Source organism: Centropristis striata, chromosome 14 (assembly GCF_030273125.1).
Source record: "Centropristis striata isolate RG_2023a ecotype Rhode Island chromosome 14, C.striata_1.0, whole genome shotgun sequence".
NCBI classification, from domain to species: Eukaryota; Metazoa; Chordata; class Actinopteri; order Perciformes; family Serranidae; genus Centropristis; species Centropristis striata.
Genome location: NC_081530.1, coordinates 18,634,013 through 18,655,210, shown reverse-complemented (window position 1 = coordinate 18,655,210; position 21,198 = coordinate 18,634,013). Strand labels below are relative to the sequence as shown.

The 21,198-nt window shown below is 39.1% G+C and overlaps 1 protein-coding gene across 2 annotated transcripts; it reads left to right on the top strand.

Annotated features, from left to right (window-relative positions):
• The first annotated feature begins 1,032 nt into the window (after positions 1-1,032).
• ago3b (argonaute RISC catalytic component 3b) lies at positions 1,033-20,359 on the top strand. 2 transcript variants are annotated; one of them, XM_059349322.1, is made up of 20 exons: positions 1,033-1,179; positions 1,354-1,635; positions 6,321-6,504; positions 6,653-6,773; positions 7,035-7,243; positions 7,958-8,094; positions 8,718-8,852; positions 9,104-9,191; positions 9,290-9,437; positions 10,355-10,474; positions 10,565-10,708; positions 11,460-11,593; positions 11,707-11,891; positions 12,077-12,236; positions 12,450-12,540; positions 12,911-13,105; positions 13,294-13,428; positions 13,609-13,710; positions 14,263-14,462; positions 15,743-20,359. In XM_059349322.1, exons 2-20 carry the CDS (start codon positions 1,617-1,619, stop codon positions 15,849-15,851), a joined length of 2,616 nt encoding a protein of 871 aa, XP_059205305.1. In that variant the 5' UTR covers positions 1,033-1,179; positions 1,354-1,616; the 3' UTR covers positions 15,852-20,359. The 2 variants fall into 2 exon arrangements, with proteins under 2 accessions (XP_059205305.1, XP_059205304.1); XM_059349321.1 differs by having other exon boundaries at positions 11,427-11,593.
• The last annotated feature ends 839 nt before the right edge of the window (positions 20,360-21,198 follow it).

Sequence of the window (21,198 nt, the reverse complement as noted above, 5' to 3'; positions counted from 1 at the left end):
AGAACGACAACATACAACACTTAAGGACAATAAGGTATAGAGGTATAAAAAGTATAAAATATCACAGCAAGAATAAATAATTGAATGGCAAAAAATACTGAATATAGAATAAATAGCTATGTATGTAAAGGAGGTGAATGAGGATGAGTGGTAGCATGAAGAGGTAGTATTTTAGATAATATGAATATAAATAAATTGCACTATAATATTATTGCACATATATGGTAAGAACAGGGTGCAGCAGATACAGAAGCTAAGACAGATGCTAAAATATCTACTTGGCAACATCTGTCACAATGTCACACTGTTAAAATAATCGCCTAAGTCATTTTTTGTCAAAATTGTTTTTCTGTTCATCTCCTCATGATGCTGTCCACCTATGGTAAAATCACCTACATCCTCAGTTAATCAGATCATGTGATTTTACCCCTTTAAGATCATCACTTCTTTGACAATTTGCCACATTCAGAGGAATCAGATAAGGACCAAACAAAGAAGAGCTAGAGGGAGATTGTTTAGTTATCAGTTTAGTTTATCAGTGTTTTATTGTTGACACTAATATTGGTAACACTTTACTCTAAGGTGTCTACATAAGAGTGACATGAGTGTGTCATAAACATGACATGGGATGTGTCATGAACATTAATGACACTTTGAAGTAACATTAATGCTCAAGATACTTGTCATGTCATGTTTCTGACAGGCTTGTGTGACTCTTTTGTAGACTCCTTCAAAATAAAGTGTTAAAAAATATCTTGCTTAAGTCACAAAGGCATGTTCAAAAAATTGCCTAAGTCATTTATTTCTCTTAAGTTACATAATTTAAACACAGTGTTATTACTATGCCAATAGCCATCCTTTGTTAGAACCTTTTTTAATGGAAAGGTTCAATATATGCCATATGTTACACTTTTGGTGAAGTTTTTTATGTTTCCTGCAAAACAACAAGCTATTCATTATTTATGCTTTTATTTTGAACGAGTATTCCGGAAGTGCTAGTGTCTTATTTTGGTGAGCGTCACCATCAGTGAGCGAGAGGGCGGAGGGTGTAAGTGCAGCTTTCAGACCGGTTCCTCGCCGATACCGCTGGGTAGTGAACCCCTTATATCTGTTTGATAAAGAACAACACCGGATTGTCACGTTAGCCGACCGGGGACGACATATTCAGCCGCTGACCGGGTAAATAATCGTCTCGGTGTTGTGTATCGAGTTGACAGTCAGTCGCTAGTAGCTAAAGCTAACTGTTAGCTTACCAACCGCCGCTAACGACTATCAGTTAAATTTAACCAACTCCGAGTTTAAACTGTCACAAACATTAACAACTGTGAACATAACGTTGTTTTTTTCTTTCAGATACGACAGAAATAACTTCAACGGACCGAAACGAGAACATTTTGTACAACTTTGAGCTGTCAGTTGGGGTAAGGCAGATCGGGGGAGAGGACTTGAAGCCGAGGGGGACCCCCGAGCGGCCCGGTCCCACATCAGCCACCGAAGCCGGGGAGCAGGGAGCCGCGGAGCCGAGAGCGGCGCGTCGGCCAGCGGATCAAGTTTTAACCTGCACAGGGGGAGAAGTAATCACTGGGAGCCGGGTCATCCGGACAGAGACCTCATGAATGGAAATCGGAACAACAGGTGGGACCCCCCGACTAACCGCCATGCTGAGTTTAGTGTCCAGGTGCTGCACTTGAGTTATTTGCAGATCTGGACACAAGTGAGGCCCCCATGATTGAGCAAATCGTCACCCTGTTAAAATAATCGCCTAACTCATTTTTTCAAGTTTTGCAGGAAACACAAAAAACTTCACCAAAAGTGTAACATATTACATTTATTGATCATTTCACTCAAAAAAGATGTGACAAAGGATGACTATTGGCATAGTAATAACACTGTGTGTAAATTATGTAACTTAAGAGAAATTAGGCAATTTTTTTAACATGCCTTTGTGACTTAAGCAAGATATGGTAACACTTTATTTTGAAGGTGTCTACATAAGTGTGACAAAAACATGACATGACAAGTATCATGATCATGTCATGTTTTTTGACAGGCTTGTGGCTATTATTTTAACAGTGTGACGATTTGGGAGCTGCAAGTTGATCTAAGTCTTTAACCTTGTGGTTAAATAAGTTGCCAGGCTATCATAGGCGCTGCTGCCAAAGGAGCTCAGTTTAAAAACTTGATTCAATTCTCAAACAGACATAATATACTGGGCTGATTGTTCCTCAGCGTTGTTTTACCGGTCATTTTTGCGCCTCTGTGTGTGTTTCTATCTGTGTGTGTGTGTGTGTGTGTGTGTGTGTGTGTGTGTGTGTGTCGCAAACCAGTCTCACTGGTTACTTGTATCAGGTACGTCACTCTTTGCCGGCTGTCAAAGGCAGGTGGTGATCCCGTCAGGTGTGCCTGAAGCCTGAGAGAGGCTGGCTCACTTTCAGGGAGGTGTGTGTGTGTGTGTGTGTGTGTGTGTGTGCTTGTGTGTGTGTGTGTGTGTGTCTCCATATCTGTTTGAAGGGCAGCCTTTCACACCAGCTGCTGCCATAGTTACCCTAGTTATTGAATAATGTTCAGTTAACTGCTGCCTGTGTTAATTACAAATCAATTGAACATGGCAGGACATTAGTCAATTTACTTTTTGTTGCCATGGGGCACAATTTGTGAGTCACAGCTTGTGTATTATTGATGTTGTTGGGGGCCATTGGTGGACTGGGAGGGGGGAAAAAGAGCAGAACTGGTTCACTGAAACTGACCCATTCATCCTCCACCCATTTTTCACACAATGAGCAGTAAATAATGAAGCTGGAGAGTAACGTAATTTAGACATTTCAAATCTCTGTCAGATTTTGATTAATCAGCTCATATATAAATATTTAATTCAAAATATAATAATAGGTTTATCAGCAGCACCTGGACTTGTTGTGAAATTATGTGAATACTTAAGATCCCTGTTCGTAACTCACAAACAAAATTGAATTTGACTAATTAATCATTTAGTCTTTACAATGTCTGAAAGATGTGCAAAATCTCCCTTTTATTTTTCCAGAAGTCAAGGTAACATCATCGAATTCACCAATAGTCCAAAACCAAAGATGTTTAATTTATAAACATTTAAAACAGGAAAACTTAAAATCCTCACAATTTAGGACATTTCTGATCCTGACTAGAACTATATTTTTAACTTTATTTTGAACTTGATTTCTGCAAAGTAGAGGAGGTTAAAACAATATTTATTATAAAAGTAAAAGTTTTGCATGTTTTAGTCTTCAGCATTTGTGTAATGATGTTAGAACTGTACATTACATCAGTGAAGTACTTTCTTAAAGTGTGTGGGTTGAATGTCAGCTCTGTGTAGGCAGCGAGGCTACTTCTTGTGCAGTACATTTGTATGATGAAGCAGCCTGATAAAGTGCTCATTAATCTCTTCATTGTTGCTTACAGTGAAGGTTTTGTGTCGTTTCTGGTGCAGTAGCTGCTAATCTTTTTTTGTCCCGTGTTTGCCCCTCCGAGGAGGTTGTGATTTTGGTTTGTTTGTGTGTCAGCAGGACTACAGATAAACTACTTGCCTAATTTTCATGGAACTTGGTGGTAGTGTTTAGCATGGGTCAAGGAAGAACATATTAAATTTTGGAGCAGATCTGAATCACATTGCGTATACACACATTCTTTCTTACTGTCATTAACATTCAGCGCATGGCCCTAGCGGAGGTCTGTCTATCTAGCTATCTATCTAGTCCTCTCAGAGTATCCTTCGAGTTGAGGATATTTTTCATAATTCCTCAATTAAATACAAGGTTAAATTCCTTTATGTTTTCATTTTTTGATTTACTTTTCTTTAATTTTTGCGTACAAGGAAAAAATATATAAAAGAAAACCTTCATAAAGCACTCTTAAGTTTAGACTTCACAGGGCCTTTGTCACGGTGGAAATAGTAAAAATACCTGGTATTCTAAATAGATGATCAGTGGTGGAGTGTAACTCAGTACATTAACTCAAGTTCTGTAGTTAAGTACAATTTTGAGGTACTTGTACTTTACTTAAATCCTTTCATTTTTCGATACTTTACGCTCCTACTCCACTACAATTTAGAAGCAAATATTGTACTTTTTACTCCACTGCAAGTTTGTCCACACTATTTACTTTGCATATTCATATTAACACAAAATAAAAATAAACAAATTCATAATTGTATATTATTGTGGATTAAGCTACCCAGCAGTACATAAAATAGCTGAAATACACATTCCAGATATGTCTGAAATGGGCCATTCTGCATAATAAATACTTTTACTAAAGTAACATTTAAGTGGCAGGACTTTACTTGTAAAAGTATTTTTGCAGTCGTAGTATCGCTACTTTTACTAAAAGATCTGAGTACTACTTCCACCGTTGTAGACGATACGCTGGAAATAACCAATATTGCATCACATAATAAAGTAATCAATAAATACAGAAAACAATGCAATGACATCAAGTGAACAGCAAATACTGACCATACAGTTAAAGTAAAATATAGTTTAAAAAGATAAGATAAATCCATGAGCACCTATTTTTCCTCCTCCTGTTAGCATGCCTTTAGCTGCCATGGAGAATCTGCAGCAACATGAGCACCATTGCCATGCGAATGGCACAGGGGAGGAAGCGTCCTGGGGACGTATCAGCAGAAAGCTGCGTCTTTTACTGAATGAAGCCTCTTCACGGCAGGTTCAGGGTCAGCCCTTGACCCTGAGAGAGAGGAGTTGAAACAATTTAATATTTTCCACTGACAGCTGCTCCGTCACACCTCAAGGCCACATTCATTCATCATTTGTGATTTTTTTTTTTTTTTCTTCTCCTCATTCATTTTTTTCAAACAGAACAAGGACAGGGACAATAATCCAGGCAAGTAAACAAAAAAAATCTTCAAGAAATAATACAGCAGGGTTATGTTAGTTGTCATGTGTTATGTTGTGTGTTTTGTTATGTGCGTGTGTGTCTGTGTGTGCATGTTTGAAGCCATCAGTCTTGAAAGTGAAATTTATAAGGTGAATGGATGAAAAGAAGAGAGAGGGAGATGGAGGAAGAGGGAAAAAAAGGTGGTGATGAATAAAGAACGAACCCAGGAGATGGCAGCAAACAATAATAATAATAATAATACAGTTAATTTAAGTAGAGAGTGAGAGAAATAAATGAATAAAATAAAAATACAAAATAAGTAATTAAACAATAACTATAGCAATAATAATGATAGTCCAGGGAGGCACAGTCGGGCACCTTCAGGAGGCTTGAGAACAAATGAATTTCTTTCATTACATCAAAGCGCAGCTCTTGCTATTTTAACAGCCTGAGCTTTGTGTGCAGACCTTATGTCATGTAGGTCATTGTGTGTACGTATGTGGATCCTCTGAGTCACATTTATGGAAATTGTGTGGTTGTGAGATTATTTTTTTTCTTCTCTCAGTACTTTCCAGTTTGGCATTTCTGAAAATTGGTGTCAGATTGGCGTGGTGTGTCACCCGCCTACTTCTCCTCCCGTCTGGCAAAGGCCGTGTCAATCAGGAGAAGTCTGTGACCGCTGAGCTGGTCGTTGTTTAAAATGTCACCTTACTCTGTAACCTTTTTATTCGATCATTATCAGATCGATGGCGGCAAAACAACGTCGGTCCATTTGTTTCAGTTTTGTCAGTTTGACATGAGGCAATCTTTAACGTCCCTGACCATCTTCAGTCCCAGCAGCCACCGTCTGCTCTTTCCTCCTCATTAACCACTTCCTTCCTCTCATAGCTGTTCGTTTGAAAGGGGAGATTACATTCATGATTATTGGTTTGCTATTTTAGCTGTTTTGGGACGTTGAATGTTGGGACACAGATGGTCCATAATTGACATAAATGATGATGGTAGTTAGGGGTACAAAAGCGCCAAAGTCCAGGGATTAATTGCACGCTCACACCTTATTTTTAACCCTTCCTCTTAGCAACTTGCAAGCATTAAGGCTGCTTTTTAGGCATTTTTCAAAGGCAAACTCCTATTTTAATGTACATTTACTTAGTGTTGAATAATGCTCTTGCATTGTTGTGATGTTTATATTGGTTTACCAGCCAGTAGAAGAATAATTTTTTTATTATTTACTTCAACTTCAAGATTTTAAGATGCTGTCTTATATGCCAGTGCTGAATACAAATAAAATGGACAATACAGAAATCCGAAAAATCATGAACTGCCAGTCTTATATTATAATATTAAGACTTAAATATTTAGTCAAATTTATTCTTACAATAAAAATACATTATTTGGTTAACTTTGGCCAGATTTTCTTTTTTAAATGAATGTATTTTTGGCATTTGTAGGAGACGTTGGAGCAGCCGCTGAAGCCCAAGCCCTTTTTGCCTTGCCACGGCGACCTGGCTATGGCACCCTTGGGAAGCCCATTAAGCTTCTTGCCAACTGCTTCCAGGTGGAAATACCCAAGATCGACGTCTATCTGTATGAGGTGGACATCAAGCCAGATAAATGTCCTCGCCGGGTCAACAGGTAACAGAAAGAGCAGAATCTAGAATCTCGAGACAGCTACCTAATTTGTATTTAAAAAAGACAAATAATAACTCTTAATTGTCAGCCTAGATTCATGCTATACGTTGATTTTGATGATATGTTTTTTCCCTGCTGGTCTTTTTTTCAGGGAGGTGGTGGACTCCATGGTTCAGCATTTTAAGGTGACCATCTTTGGTGACTGTCTGCCAGTTTACGATGGGAAGAAAAGCCTCTACACTGCTAGTCCACTACCTGTCGCCACTGGTGGGGTAAGACTCTACACTGAAGTTGGATTCTGGTGTTTTGTTTTGTCTGGGCCAACAAAAAAATGTACAATTTAGCTTGAGAAAGAATGTCAAGGTTAAATGTTTTGTGTGAATGGCTCTCCAAGTCTGTGTTCTCAATGGGACACCCTGAAAATAGGATTCAGGCCTAAAAACAATGTTACACCAAAGTCATAAATAACTGGGACTAGAAGGTTTTTATCATTGATCAATAAGCAACAATAACCCTCGTTTTTTTCTCTTCAGGTCGATCTGGATGTCACCCTGCCAGGTGACGGTGGGAAGGACCGCCCATTTAAAGTCACCATTAGGTTTGTGTCTTTGGTCAGCTGGCACATGCTGCACGAAGTCTTGACAGGACGCGGGGTGGCCGGGCCGGTTGACCTGGAGAAACCCATCAGCACCAACCCTGTTCATGCTGTGGACGTCGTCCTGCGACACCTGCCCTCCATGAAGTGAGCTTTCTCCCTCAACTATCTGCAAAGATTTGTTTTAACATTACATTAACAGCTTTTCATAGGAGCTTCTCAAAATAATAGTAAAGAAATGCAGACCCCATACGGAAATGCTTCAAATCATATTGAAATATATTTTGGATAATTATGTCAAAGTTTGTTCTAATGTTTTGCTCAAATCCTGACCATGACCTTATAATAGTTAAGATTGATGCCTATATGCTGTCGTTTACCTTTACCACGTTACAGTTTCATTGTCAATGACAGGAAGGTGATAAGAGTTTAATGTAAATGCCACTGAATTAAGCATGAGACATTTCTTGTAGTCATGAAATGTGATCCAAGGATTGTTGCATCCTGGAGCTACTGTACAGCTCCCTTAATTTATTATGCAGTATTTCAACCACAGCATTGTCACATATTGTGACAGGTGCAGTTTAGTGGAAACATGTATGCACCCACCTGCGAATGGAACATGGACATAAGGATTAAAAGGGTCCTTTAAGTAATCTTCCTCAGGATATGCCATTTGATGAATCCATTAACCAAAATAGCTTTTGGTAACATGAACGAACCGGTAACTCATGCAGCACTGGTGTTATGCTGCACCCAGTGAACTGCACAGGCAATGCGACTCTAATCCCGGGTGGAGTTTTATTTTTTTGCTCCACTAACCTTTGTGTCACCTTTGGGAACCTCTCTTATCCTCATCAGGTACACGCCTGTGGGACGATCCTTCTTCTCCTCCCCAGAGGGATACGACCACCCGCTAGGTGGAGGAAGAGAGGTTTGGTTTGGCTTCCATCAGTCAGTACGGCCAGCCATGTGGAAAATGATGCTCAATATTGATGGTGAGTAAGCACTGTGGAACCAGGGACACTTGAGGAATAGTTTGTCATTTTGGGAAATGGGTGAAAGTTAATACTCTTTCTTGAGAAGACCAAAACCAAATAAATTTGAAGCTACAGCCAGCAGCTGGTTATCTTACCTTAGCATAAAGAAGTCCAAGAAGTTAATGTGCCAAACTAAGAATTACTCCAGCCTTAAACCAAAACTTCTCATTTTGAATTTGTGAGCTTTTGGGGTGGTTGACTTGCCAATGACTGGAATTGGCCGATTTTCACTGTGACCGACTATTGGAATTAATACAATACACACACCTACACACACATTCTTGTAAATAGATACTAATTCATAATAATAATAGTAATAGTTTGTATAAATAAATAGATGATTATATACACAGTTATAGATGGAATCTTCTCTGATCTGTAAATGGGGAAAAGTGTGATGTAAACAAATTACATTAGGTGATTAATGAGCTCTGTCCTGTCAACCAGAGATGATAAGATCAGTACCATTTGGCCAAAATTAATAATCTTTGTCCTTCACGGCTCTGTATAAACCCTAATCCCCCTCCACCTTAGTTATTGCCACAGAGATTGACCGTTTGTTCTCATTTGGAACTTTTCAGTGTCAGCCACAGCTTTTTATAAAGCTCAGCCAGTGATCCAATTCATGTGTGAGGTCCTGGACATTCATAACATTGACGAGCAGCCCCGCCCTCTCACCGACTCCCACAGAGTCAAGTTCACCAAAGAGATCAAAGGTAAGTCACAAAGCAAAGGCAGCACTTGTTATCACCGTGCTACAGTATGAGGCCTTGTGTTCTACTGTAGCTTTTTGATGTCATAGTAGACTTTTCAATATTAGTTGCTTTCATATGATTTTAAATGAGATACAGATGAAAGCTGAATCTTAGTGATCTAGTTGGAAATTAAGCCTCTTCACTTGTTCCACTCCATGAATAAATGAATAAATTGAATTTTGCTGATGATTATTCCACCACCGTTTTCACAGGTCTTAAAGTGGAAGTGACACACTGTGGAACCATGCGTAGGAAGTACAGAGTCTGCAATGTAACACGGCGCCCTGCCAGCCTCCAGACGTACGTTTCTGCATTGCACCCCAGTAGCTGTTAACCTGCTATCAAAGCTGTCATTGGCTCACATTAACAAGAGATTGTTGCTGCCTTAAAATCCACAGATTTCCATTGCAGCTTGAGAGCGGTCAGACAGTGGAGCGTACCGTGGCGCAGTACTTCAGAGAGAAGTACAGCCTGCAGCTTAAGTACCCCCACCTGCCTTGTCTGCAGGTGGGCCAGGAACAGAAACACACCTACCTGCCCCTGGAGGTAAGGACTGACGGTGACTGAAAAATTACCTTTCACTGTGCCTCGTCACTTTTCAAGACAAATTTTGCTGCAAAATGTATTCACTTTTCTTAATCAGACAGACAAAGCTCATTTATTCTTTTACTCAACCAGGAAATCAATATACAATCAGTACCATGAGTAATAAAACATGTTTCTATCCAACACTCAGCATAGTAGCCTAGTTCCATTCCTCTGATTGCCCACATTTATTTAAATAATCTTGAAAAACGGCAACAGAAAAATTGTGCCAATTGTGGTTGAGATATGTCTACACGAGAAGACTTTTAAAAGATAAAGATCTGACACATTTTCACATCTAAAAACAATGCTGTCATATGTTGCAGAGCTTTTCGTCACAGTGTTTGATATCTTCAAAGATCTTGCAGAGTCGCTATTCACGACTAGATTCCTTTGACATTAGTTCCCACCCTGCCAAAACTCAACAACTGAGCAGAAACAGATGCAGCTTTTGGCCACAACTCCCCTTTTATGTGCAGTCATTGGTTTGTTCTTGGTACTGGAGATAGAAATTCACTGCCTGAGCCAAGACTGAAAACTCATGATAATAATAAACATGTTTGATTTTATTGGAATATCAAGACTAGAAGCATGCCACAGCTCTAAAGAAAGGGTCATAATTGTATTAGTTCGACACTGGATATTTGTCTATGACGGTGAAAATGTTTTGGTCTAAGACTGGCATGGGAGAAAAGTTTACTCCTTCACCTCTGTAGCTTCCATGTCAACTGTAAATAGATTAATCACACAAGTATTCGGCTAATATGAATACAATGTCCAGATGAATAAATGAAGTTAAAACATAATGGTCTTTCAGTCAGATTTTCAGGTTGGATTAAAAGGTGAAATAACCTGAGCTCTGTGTTTTTTCCATTTAGGTGTGCAACATTGTACCTGGCCAACGCTGCATTAAAAAACTGACAGACAACCAGACATCAACCATGATCAAAGCAACAGCCCGCTCTGCACCAGACAGACAGGAGGAGATCAGCAGGCTGGTGAGTACCTTGCAGAAGACAGATGACATGGCACAAAAACACTTGCCCCTCCCCCGAAAAAAATTTAAATCTCAATTTCTCTGCTCTCAGGTGAGGAGTGCAAATTACGAGGCCGACCCGTTCGTCCAGGAGTTTCAGTTCCGTGTTCGAGACGAGATGGCTCAGGTGACGGGCCGCGTCCTGCCGGCCCCCATGCTGCAATATGGCGGCAGGGTGAGCTCTGAACCCTTTATGGTACCTTCCCTTTAAATCACGCTTCATTTGCATGTGTGTCATTTAACATGTCTGTGTGTGTGCTGTTTAAGACAGCTGGGTTTCCCCAGTTTGTCATAAAAGACAGATCTTGATTTGGTTTTGGTTTTGTTTGGTGAATTTCTGTGCCCAAACCAAAAATCGATTATATAATGATCCTTTAGTAATGATCAGTGATGTGCATTGTTATACTCTTTCATCAGTATGACCAAAATTTAAAAATGAGCAGTACTGTGGGGAAACCCTTTGATTCAATTTCAGTTTTATTTTTGTCACATTTAATGTGTTTACACTGTAAACCACAATTCTCTCTGATTGCACCTCTAACTCATTTTCTCACCTTTTGCCTTGGATGTTTACTTTTGGAATTTGCTGTGTTTTTATGCCCTTTTCTTCATGCATGCTGTTTGTTATATCACATACAGAGGCTGTTTGAAAGTTTAAAAGTTTAGAAAGTTCTCTCTATTTTGCATGTCAGCAATAAAATTGTGTTTTCTTGCAAGACAATCGAAATGCATGAGCCAATCAGACACTTCAAAAACTTTTAAATTATTTTTATTTTTCTAATGCCATGATCAGCCTATTAAATAATCAGTAGCTTTTCATCTTGAGATCCCACTGGCTGCCTGAATCTTTTGAATCTTTAAAATCCATACATTTTCTGTGTCCTTTGTACTGTATGTGTTTGTGTGACTGCCAGTCCCAGCAGATCAACCCTGCACTGTCGTTGCAGAACCGCACGGTGGCCACACCCAGCCACGGGGTGTGGGACATGAGAGGGAAGCAGTTTCACACCGGAGTGGAGATCAAGATGTGGGCCATCGCCTGTTTCGCCACCCAGAGGCAGTGCAGAGAAGAGATCTTGAAGTGAGTTTACCAAAATAACAATAATAAAAATAATAATAAAATTGCTTAGTTTAGTTTAGTTGGAATTGCACTAGTTTTCCTGTATGTTTATTTCTTTTTTTTTTCATGCTCAGGAGCTTCACCGACCAGCTACGCAAAATCTCAAAGGATGCTGGGATGCCAATTCAGGGCCAGCCATGTTTCTGTAAATATGCCCAGGGAGCCGATAGCGTGGAGCCCATGTTCAGACACCTGAAGAACACCTACGCTGGGCTGCAGCTCATCATCGTAATCCTGCCTGGGAAAACACCAGTCTATGGTACAAAGATAAACAATTCTGAACAAACAAATTAATCAAGAACTCAGTGTGTATTGAAAGCTTTGATGTAAACATTTAACCTTTAGACTATTGTTACCTGCATTAAAGGCAAACAAAGTATTTAAGTGCATACAGTAAACCGTGACTGCATAGTCAAAAGAACATCCCATCTTTCTGGCCCACAGCTGAGGTGAAGCGGGTGGGTGACACCCTACTGGGCATGGCCACCCAGTGTGTGCAGGTGAAGAACGTAGTGAAGACGTCCCCTCAGACCCTCTCAAACCTCTGCCTCAAGATCAACGTCAAACTGGGAGGAATCAACAACATCCTGGTTCCACACCAACGGTAAAATTGACACAGCAAATAAAGATTAACAAAGACCTTCTGGGTTTAAATGCTTTTTTTTATTAGCATTTAAATGTTTTTATTTTTACCTAGTCACACTGGTTTTTTTTCTCTCTGCTCACTCTGTGTTTGTCTTTTGTCTTTTAAAAACACTGTATTGCAACATGACGTATTTATTGTGAGATAACTTTGTGCCTTTTGTTATCCATCTAGGCCCTCTGTGTTCCAGCAGCCTGTCATCTTCCTTGGGGCTGATGTCACTCATCCTCCAGCAGGAGACGGGAAGAAGCCATCTATTGCAGCGGTGAGACTTCACTTCAGAAAAAATTACTTCAGACAATCATCTTTTTTTGTCTTTAAGCTTTTGGGTGTTGTGTACAATTAATAATCAGAAATTATGTAAAATTGCATAGTCATTAGTCAAAGACCTCATAAATCACAATAGCTGCACAGCGCCTAAGTCCTCTAAAACCTGGAAAAACCCAGTGATACATTTGACAAAAAGGAAAAAAAATTCCTGAATTACTTTAGGGCCCAAATTGACTGAAATTTTGTTTCATGTTGTATTACTTTACTTGAGAAACAGAATATTGTTTCTTCAAGGCTCTTAAGTTGCAATGCTTTTGCATTAAATTGAGTGTCTGATCCAACTGTCTGATGTTGTGCCTCTTCAGGTGGTGGGCAGCATGGACGCCCACCCCAGCAGGTACTGTGCTACAGTGCGGGTCCAGAGGCCCAGACAGGAAGTCATCCAGGACTTGGCCTCCATGGTGCGAGAGCTCCTGATCCAGTTCTACAAATCAACCCGCTACAAACCAACCAGAATCATCTTCTACAGGGATGGAGTGTCAGAGGGGCAGTTCAGACAGGTATCACAACTGGCTTCCTTTTTCTTCCCTCTTTTGCTGAAATCTAACATTTTGTTTCCTTTCATGGGGTGAGTGCAGAATTTTGCATTCTTGACGGGTTGCAGGTTGTCTTATTAATACTAGCAAAATTATTCTGCTGTATTGATTACTAGTTCACTCATCAAGTCTTACTGTGTTTTTCTGTGTAGGTGCTGTACTATGAGCTGCTGGCCATCAGGGAGGCTTGCATCAGTCTGGAGAAAGAATACCAGCCGGGGATTACTTACATTGTAGTACAGAAACGCCATCACACACGCCTCTTCTGTGCGGATCGCAATGAGCGGGTGAGTAGCACAAAGGAGTGACTATTAATGGTACTCTGAGAATTTTTTTAATTATTACTATTGCTGCCTACCCTCTTCATTTGTTTGTTTGATTTGGTAATTTGGTCTTGAAGGCTATTTACCAAAAGGGGAAAAAAAGGAAAGAAGGTTTGTTGATCAGTTTGTTAAATTATCTCTCAGGTTGGACGAAGTGGAAACATTCCTGCCGGCACCACAGTGGACACGGACATCACCCACCCCTATGAGTTTGACTTTTACCTCTGCAGTCACGCTGGAATCCAGGTACGCTTCAGACTTTAACAATGAGACACTGGGAATCTTTAAACTCGCTGAAAAAAACATTCAACAGCACAGAGAACTAAAGTTTTGTTGCTGGATTAAAATATCATTACTTTTGAAAGTAACTATCTCAAGGCAAAGACGATGAGATGATTTAAAAAATAGTTTTGGGACCTTGAGGGTGAATTCTAATAATTATGTAAAGAGTTTGGGTGAGATGGTGCATCAATATGTCTTCCTATGTTTGCTATACCTTTACCTGTACAGACTGAATAATGCAGTACACTTGTGGTGACCATTGCTGCAGATTTAAGGAATTTTTGAACCCACACTTGAATTTTCTTTAAAATGATTTAACTATTGTGCTTACTGTATTTTCTGCAGCTGAGAAACAATATCAAAGAATATTTTACCTTCCTCATCCACACACCAGCAGTGATTGGACAAACTTCTATCCTCCCCGCTCCACCTAATTTAAGCCGCTCACTGTTTGTCTGCTCTCCATGGAGCTGCTTTATCTTGGGTGCAATTAACTCGACTTCCCTCTTTCCTCAGGGTACGAGCCGGCCTTCCCACTACCACGTTCTGTGGGATGACAACTGCTTCACCGGCGACGAGTTCCAGCTCCTCACCTACCAGCTGTGCCACACCTACGTCCGCTGCACGCGCTCCGTCTCCATCCCAGCACCGGCCTACTACGCCCACCTGGTGGCCTTCCGTGCCCGCTACCACCTGGTTGACAAAGAGCACGACAGGTGAAGAAAAACTCTTAACTCTTTTACTTTAGAGTTAGAACATTCATGGAAGTTGGAAATGAGTCATTCCACACCAACTCACCGAGACCTTTCAGTTCCTGTCACAGATTTTCATCAAAAAGAAAAAACGAATGTAAAACTTCATGGGACCCTTTCAAAATTCTAAAGATGTACTCCAAATATTTTTTTAGTTTAGAAGTTTTTGAAAGTGTGACCCTCTCAAATGTAATAATTTTTATGACTCTTGTATGTGTATTTTAAGTCCACAAACGGCTTATTTTGGATTGGGTTAAAAATGTATACTGAACATCCAAGGATAATTTGCAACATTCATTCATGTCATAGTTGTCGCTGAATGTTTTTCAGTCGTCAAATTCATAAAAATATTTTTCTACGTAAAGAAATAATCTTTAAATTAAAATATATATATATTTTCACAGATTTTCTTGGAACCAAATGATGTTTAGTATTAATAATAGAGTTTACATGTTTTTTTGGTGCTGCATAATAATTTGAGATCCACAAATCTTTCTAAATATACAGGTGCCTCTCAATAAATTAGAATATCATGGAAAAGTCCATTTCCAGTAGTAAAGTCAAATAGCCCCAACCAAGTATTGGGTGCATATAGATGGACATACTTTTCAGAGGCCAACATTTCCATGTTAAACAAACTTTTTAAAATTGGTCTTTTGCAATATTACATTTTTTTGAGACACTGGATTTTAGGTCTTCATTAAATGTAAGCCATAATCATTATAATTAGAAGAAATTAAATAAGACATGAAATGTTTCATTCTGTGTGTAATGGATCTATATAATGTGTTATTTCCACTTTTTCAATTGAATTACTGACATAAATAAACTTTTATGTGATATTCTCATTTATTGAGATGCACCTGTAGAGTTGGAGCTAAAACATCCTAACACTTTTTTGACCCCAAGGACTATTTGTTTGTTTTTTTGTTGTACTTTTCACTGGTTGTAATAGTCCATTCGGTGGTTTTATGTGATATGTAGATATTTGTTTTATGTTGACTTTAAGACGGGTAAGTTGGGATGGAATTACTTGTATTTCTGAATGACCTAAAGTACTATAATGTAAGAAATAATTGATACTGTGAATCATATTCGACAAAGCTTTTCTAACAGATTTTTATGTAGCAGTAGTTGGTGCATTTTCCAAGTGATATTTAATTAATTTATCAGTGCAAACAAAAGTAAATCGCAACAATGTAGACTTTTCCAAAATTTTACTTACCATTTTTTCCTCCTGACAGTGCGGAGGGCAGCCACGTCTCAGGGCAGAGTAACGGCAGGGACCCCCAGGCGCTGGCCAAGGCTGTTCAGATCCACCACGACACACTGACGACCATGTACTTCGCCTGAACGCCCCCAACACTTCTCTTCATCTTTCCCAGCCAGTCTAAGTGTCTGACTTCCATCAGCGGCCTCGTCTCATCACGCAGAGTGACCCCCCAACCCCCAACCCCCCCGACCCCTTCATGTGCTGGTGGTGCAGCTTTGGTCACTGGAGCTTGATAACGACGGCTGCAGGCTGCGTAAGGATGTAATAAGCCAGAGAGGAGTTACAGCCTCGTTATGCAATTTGAAACCAGCCGTTAGCTTCTGTGCCCACGCATCTCTCTCACCTCCTGTGTTATATTTAAATTTGATGTCACATCCCCACCTTCCAGTTTCAAGCAGCTCAAAGTTTTATTTTGCTGATTTTTTCCCCCCTGTGTGTTGAAAGAATGGCGGAGCAGCAGGGAAAACAAAAACTGATGATTTTTTGGTGCATGGGTGGAAGCAGAACCAGTGAGGACCTGACTTGCTCTGTAGCCTCACGTTGAGCCTAATGTTGCTGTTTTATATTGTAGACGGTTTTACATGTTTGTGAGTTTTCCGCTTGTCTAGATACAATACTGTATGTGTTATTTCTCTGTCGGGCAAATGTGTGATTGCCATGGCATCATGTTAGTCGAGTATGCTCGTAAAACAAAAGCTTCGCCCTTTTTTTCCCCTAAAAACGGCAGGCTGCCTTAGCGGTAACTCTTCTGTCTCCCTTTAAGCCAGTGGTTCCTCACAGTCATTCAGCCAGACAAGAAGCAAAACTGCACTCTGAACACAGACACTGAATGAAAAATCTTAATTTATATTTGTTTGACAAAGCCACGTACAGCCATCGATGAGGCATTGTGTATCGCTTGATGCCTTACTGCGAGGCGAGGTGCATAAATACGACTGTTAGAATCCAACGGCATGGCCACGACATGGACATTTTTAAACTTCTCTCACTTATAGTTCAGCTTGTGTTATACCAAACGTTTCTTGTGTGTCTTATTCCTCTTGCTATTTATTATAAGTTGTTATTCTTTTAAACTTAAATTAACATTCAGCAATAGAACAGAGCAGACAGTTTATATCTTCTGACAACCACAAACCTTTTTCAAGTTTTTACACGAGGAACTGACCGGTTTAGTTGTCAGGAACTCCTTTGGTGCAATAAGGTGTTAACGCAGAGAGAGCAGCTTCAGGGGTGAATGTTTTCAATGACTATTTGTGTGGTTTAATTGTTTGAGTGAGTTTTGGGCAAGTGTCGATGAGCTAGGATTCAGGAATGTTTGGTAGTTGACGTTCTCATGGAGGTGAAGATCAGCCGCGAAGTCTGATGGAGTTCGGAGAGATTAAACAAAGTGCCTGATTTAGTTTGAGAGCGAACTGTTGGTTGGATGGAAGGTTTTTAATTGTATGTAGGTTTGGGTGCCTCCGTTAATACATTTAGTGAAATGGCACTGGTGGAGCTGGACTGTAGTTGATCTGGTGTTAAGATCACAAAATACTCAAACAATAAGATGCACTTACAGATGTGAATTTCTGAGCGGGTGTTAATCCAGTCATGTGGAGGTAGAGACTTCTCTGTGGACGTGTGTCCTCACGTGGTGCACTGATAGGACTCACTGCCAGTCAAAGACTTCATATTCAGATTTCAGAGTCTTTATCACCTGCTGTAGCTTTGTTGCATTTGTTTTCAGAGGTGGTCTGGGGCTGAGTATCTCCAGAGTAATTCAAGGATTCTGAGTAGGGCTGCAGCTTATAATTATTTTCAATATCTGTTATAATTTCCCAGAGCCCAAGGAGATGTATCAGACGAGTTGCTTTGTCCGACCAACAGTCTAAAGCTCCAAAGATATACAGTTTACTATCCTATAACAAAGAAAGCATTGAATTCTTATAATATTTAGCCTTTTTTTAAATGATTAAAAAGATTAATCAGACAGAATAGTTGGCAATTATTTTTCTGTCAGTTGATTAAACGTTTAATCATTGCAGCTCTAGTTCAATACCTTTTTACTTTAGAAAATACTGTGTTTGTGTATTAGGGCTGTTTTAGGTTAAAAAAACAGTTGCAGATTGCAGTTTAAGGACAAATTTTAACCACTTGAAATTAAAAATTAAAATTTTTTTTTTACAAAAAACAAACTTGAATATCATGCATAAAGATTAAAGTGGCAAAAGACAAAAACTCAAATTTCTGAGAAAAATAAATCAGATATTCTTTGAGATTAAAAACGGTAAATTTACGAGTAAAAAAATATTTTCTGAGATTTTAGATGCAAATATAAGTGAAAGCAACTGATATTCTGAGATCAAGTTTTAAATGTGTAAGAAAAAAATGGTAAATTCTCTGAGATTAAGGTCACATCAACCTCATCACACCACAGACGTTAACACTTGCTGTGTATGATGCTAATGAATTTTTGTCAATATATTAATGCTTGATTTTTTTTAACCTATAAGGCCCAAATATGCAGTCCTAGAAATCAGCGTTATTATGCAGTATGGGAACAGGTTTTCTGCTTCACATGAAATAAAAAAGGAATATCACATAAAAGGAAAATTTCTTGCAAGAATCCAACACGATCAATATTTTTATGCCTTTAATTAATCATTGTTGCCAGAATTTTTTCAATGCCCAGTCGTTGAGGGTGTTTTCTGTCATGACCTTGCAGTATAGTTTAATACAGACGAAGCCTTCAGGTTTCATCACTTGGACCAAACCAACGTGCCTGGTCGGGGGGTGGAGGACTTGTTGGGGGCCTTAAAGCATTGAGCTGATGTGCTCTGCACTGCTAACTGTGCTAGCCACACGTCACCTGAACCAAACCTAAGCTGCTATAAGAGAACACGTTTATTTAATAATTCATCAGATACATATAGGCTATATATTGATACAGAGAGATTAAGAGTATAATGGTATTTTCCTGCACTTACAGAGATGCATGTGTTTATGGTTGAACAGAGATGTGATTCAGTCAAAGCATTTTAATTCTAAGAATATCAGAGCACCTCTGTGTAACCCCTCTGTGTTAGTTGTCATGTTGCAGCTGTTTCTTAATGTCGGACATTACCAGCATTTGATTTTACTTGAAAATTAGTCGTGGGCATGTTTAACATTGTTGGCTAGTGCTCTGCTTGTTTTTTGAAAGTCTATATGGAGCCTTATTACCCGCTCATAATGCCACGTACAGTACATCGACCTCTAGAGCCTGTTGGCAGGGCTTTGTGTCTTACAGCGCTGGACATCAGATGCCTTTGTCCTCAAAAATAAAAGCATTTTTAAGTCTGAATTGAGATATATTTATATGTAGAGATATTAATGTACACCACTTTTTTCTTTTTTAAAACAAAGTCCTATTTGAAGCTGTATCAAAATATGGCGTTTAATAATTGTAGTGGTCTGTGATCATTTTTCCAAATTTGATAATGCAATAGGTTTACTTGTGTGAAAAGCAAAAACTGATGTTTGCTGCGTTGACCTGCTTTGTGGAGACTGTCGGGGGTTGTTTTGTCATGTAAGTGATCGGATGAACTATCAGCCCTCCTCCTGTAAAGACGATCTATGAAAACCTCCCTGCTGTCGTTTTTATCATCTCAGAGCTCATTGAAGAAGTGAACTTTGAATTGGATCGTGTTTAAAGACATTTCTCAATGCATGTGCTGCAAACTGCAAAGTTTTTTTTATTTTATTCTTATTGCATATTCATGAGTAGAGGAGGGTTGAAAGTTCATCCTTGGACCGTTTTTTGTCCGTTAACAGACTGTGCCTTTCCTGATGGTGCTGAAAAAACAAGTAAATCAAAGACTTTCAGAAAGGGCGCTGAGGCCCGGGTCTAGTATATGTTGATACATGATAATACTGTAAGGCGTGACTGTGTGTGTATATGTATTTGTTTTGTGTGCGTGTGTGTGTGTGGATACCTCTGACATATGCCAAGAACACAAAAATATGCAGAACTGATCAGTGTGGAACTGACAGGACCAAAAGGCCTGTGGGGATTGATTTAGTGGACGGGCACTCGCAAGCACAACCCAAAAACTAACATTTCTAAATAATTTAAAAAAAAATAGGGGAACACTCTTAACTCTGTAGGTATCGAGTAGCTCAGTTTAGACATTATGTATCATTATTTATTTTATCTTTATTTCTACAGGGACATAACGCCTCCCTTTACTGCCTGTTTTTTCTCCCTCTTTTTATGTGTTCGTACTTAAATGGACTGCAATAATGACTCAATCATAAAGTTTCTGTGCAATCAGCAATCTCCATGCATAACTCTATCTGACGCCCTTTTAACTTGTTCTTTTATCTTCTAATGTGAAATTTAGAGGTTTACAGACTAGCGATAGTTCTTTGGTTGAGTTGTTAACTCCACGAGTGCCCGTCTCCCAAGTTAAGGGATTCCCCACAACAATAAATCTTTAAAACCTCTGTGGTTGGCTGCATATCATACTCAAAAAGACAACAGATGATGTTTGGGTTTCACAGTATATTAATGTGCTTTTTTCTTTTCTTTTTGCCTGATTATTAAATGGTGTCACTTTTAGAAGTAAAACTGTACGTAAGACCTTTTTTTTTGTCTTAACACTCATCTGATCCTGGTCCTAAGTTGAGCCTTTTTATTTGGTTGTCATATTTAATTTTTTTGAATAAATACTCTATGTATGAAATGAGTTTTGTTTTTTATATTTGTACAACGTCAGCATCAGGATGTTTCATCATAAAGCAGAAATGGAAACATTGTTGAAAACGACAACAGAAATGGCTCACGGTTCACAACATTTCAAGAGACCGTGGTAGGTGTGAAGGAGAAAACTGATCACAGAATCACAGTTGAACGCATGAATGTACTGCTTCCTCTGTAGGATAGTCTAACCCCAACTGTACAATATAATAATACTATATTAATTTGATTTCATTGGATGTGATATTTTATTTTTAGGGGTCCCCAAATTTCTCATAATTTTCTCAGAAATTGTGGTGCTGATTGCAGGTAAAATTATAATTATTATTGGTGTCATGATTCTCCAAAAGTCATGATTTTATTATATTTTCTTAAGATACATCAAGCGTTGTTTTGGAATGTACTACACTAAGACTATACAGTCAAATGTCAATCATTTATTTAAAAAAAAAAACTAAAAAAAAGACACGAGATTGCAAAAAAACGTAGTTTACAGCAACATTTAGAGTTTGCGAGGTGCACCTGAATGCAACATCAAATCCCTGCCCGTGCCCACAAACTTGAATTGTTATTGACAGATGGAAACCATGGTAACTCACCGGGGAAGATAAAATGTTGACACGCTAGTGACTTCAGGGAAAGAGGATTTTTCAGTTCCCTTACTCTTCCGCGGTCATGGTTTCTGGAAAAATGCAGCTGGGCAGACTAGT

Coding starts and splice junctions, on each gene's coding strand:
- ago3b (XM_059349321.1), top strand. Junction 8,095..8,717: donor AATGATGCTCAATATTGATG/GTGAGTAAGCAC, acceptor GGAACTTTTCAG/TGTCAGCCACAGCTTTTTAT. Junction 11,594..11,706: donor TGCAGAGAAGAGATCTTGAA/GTGAGTTTACCA, acceptor TTTCATGCTCAG/GAGCTTCACCGACCAGCTAC.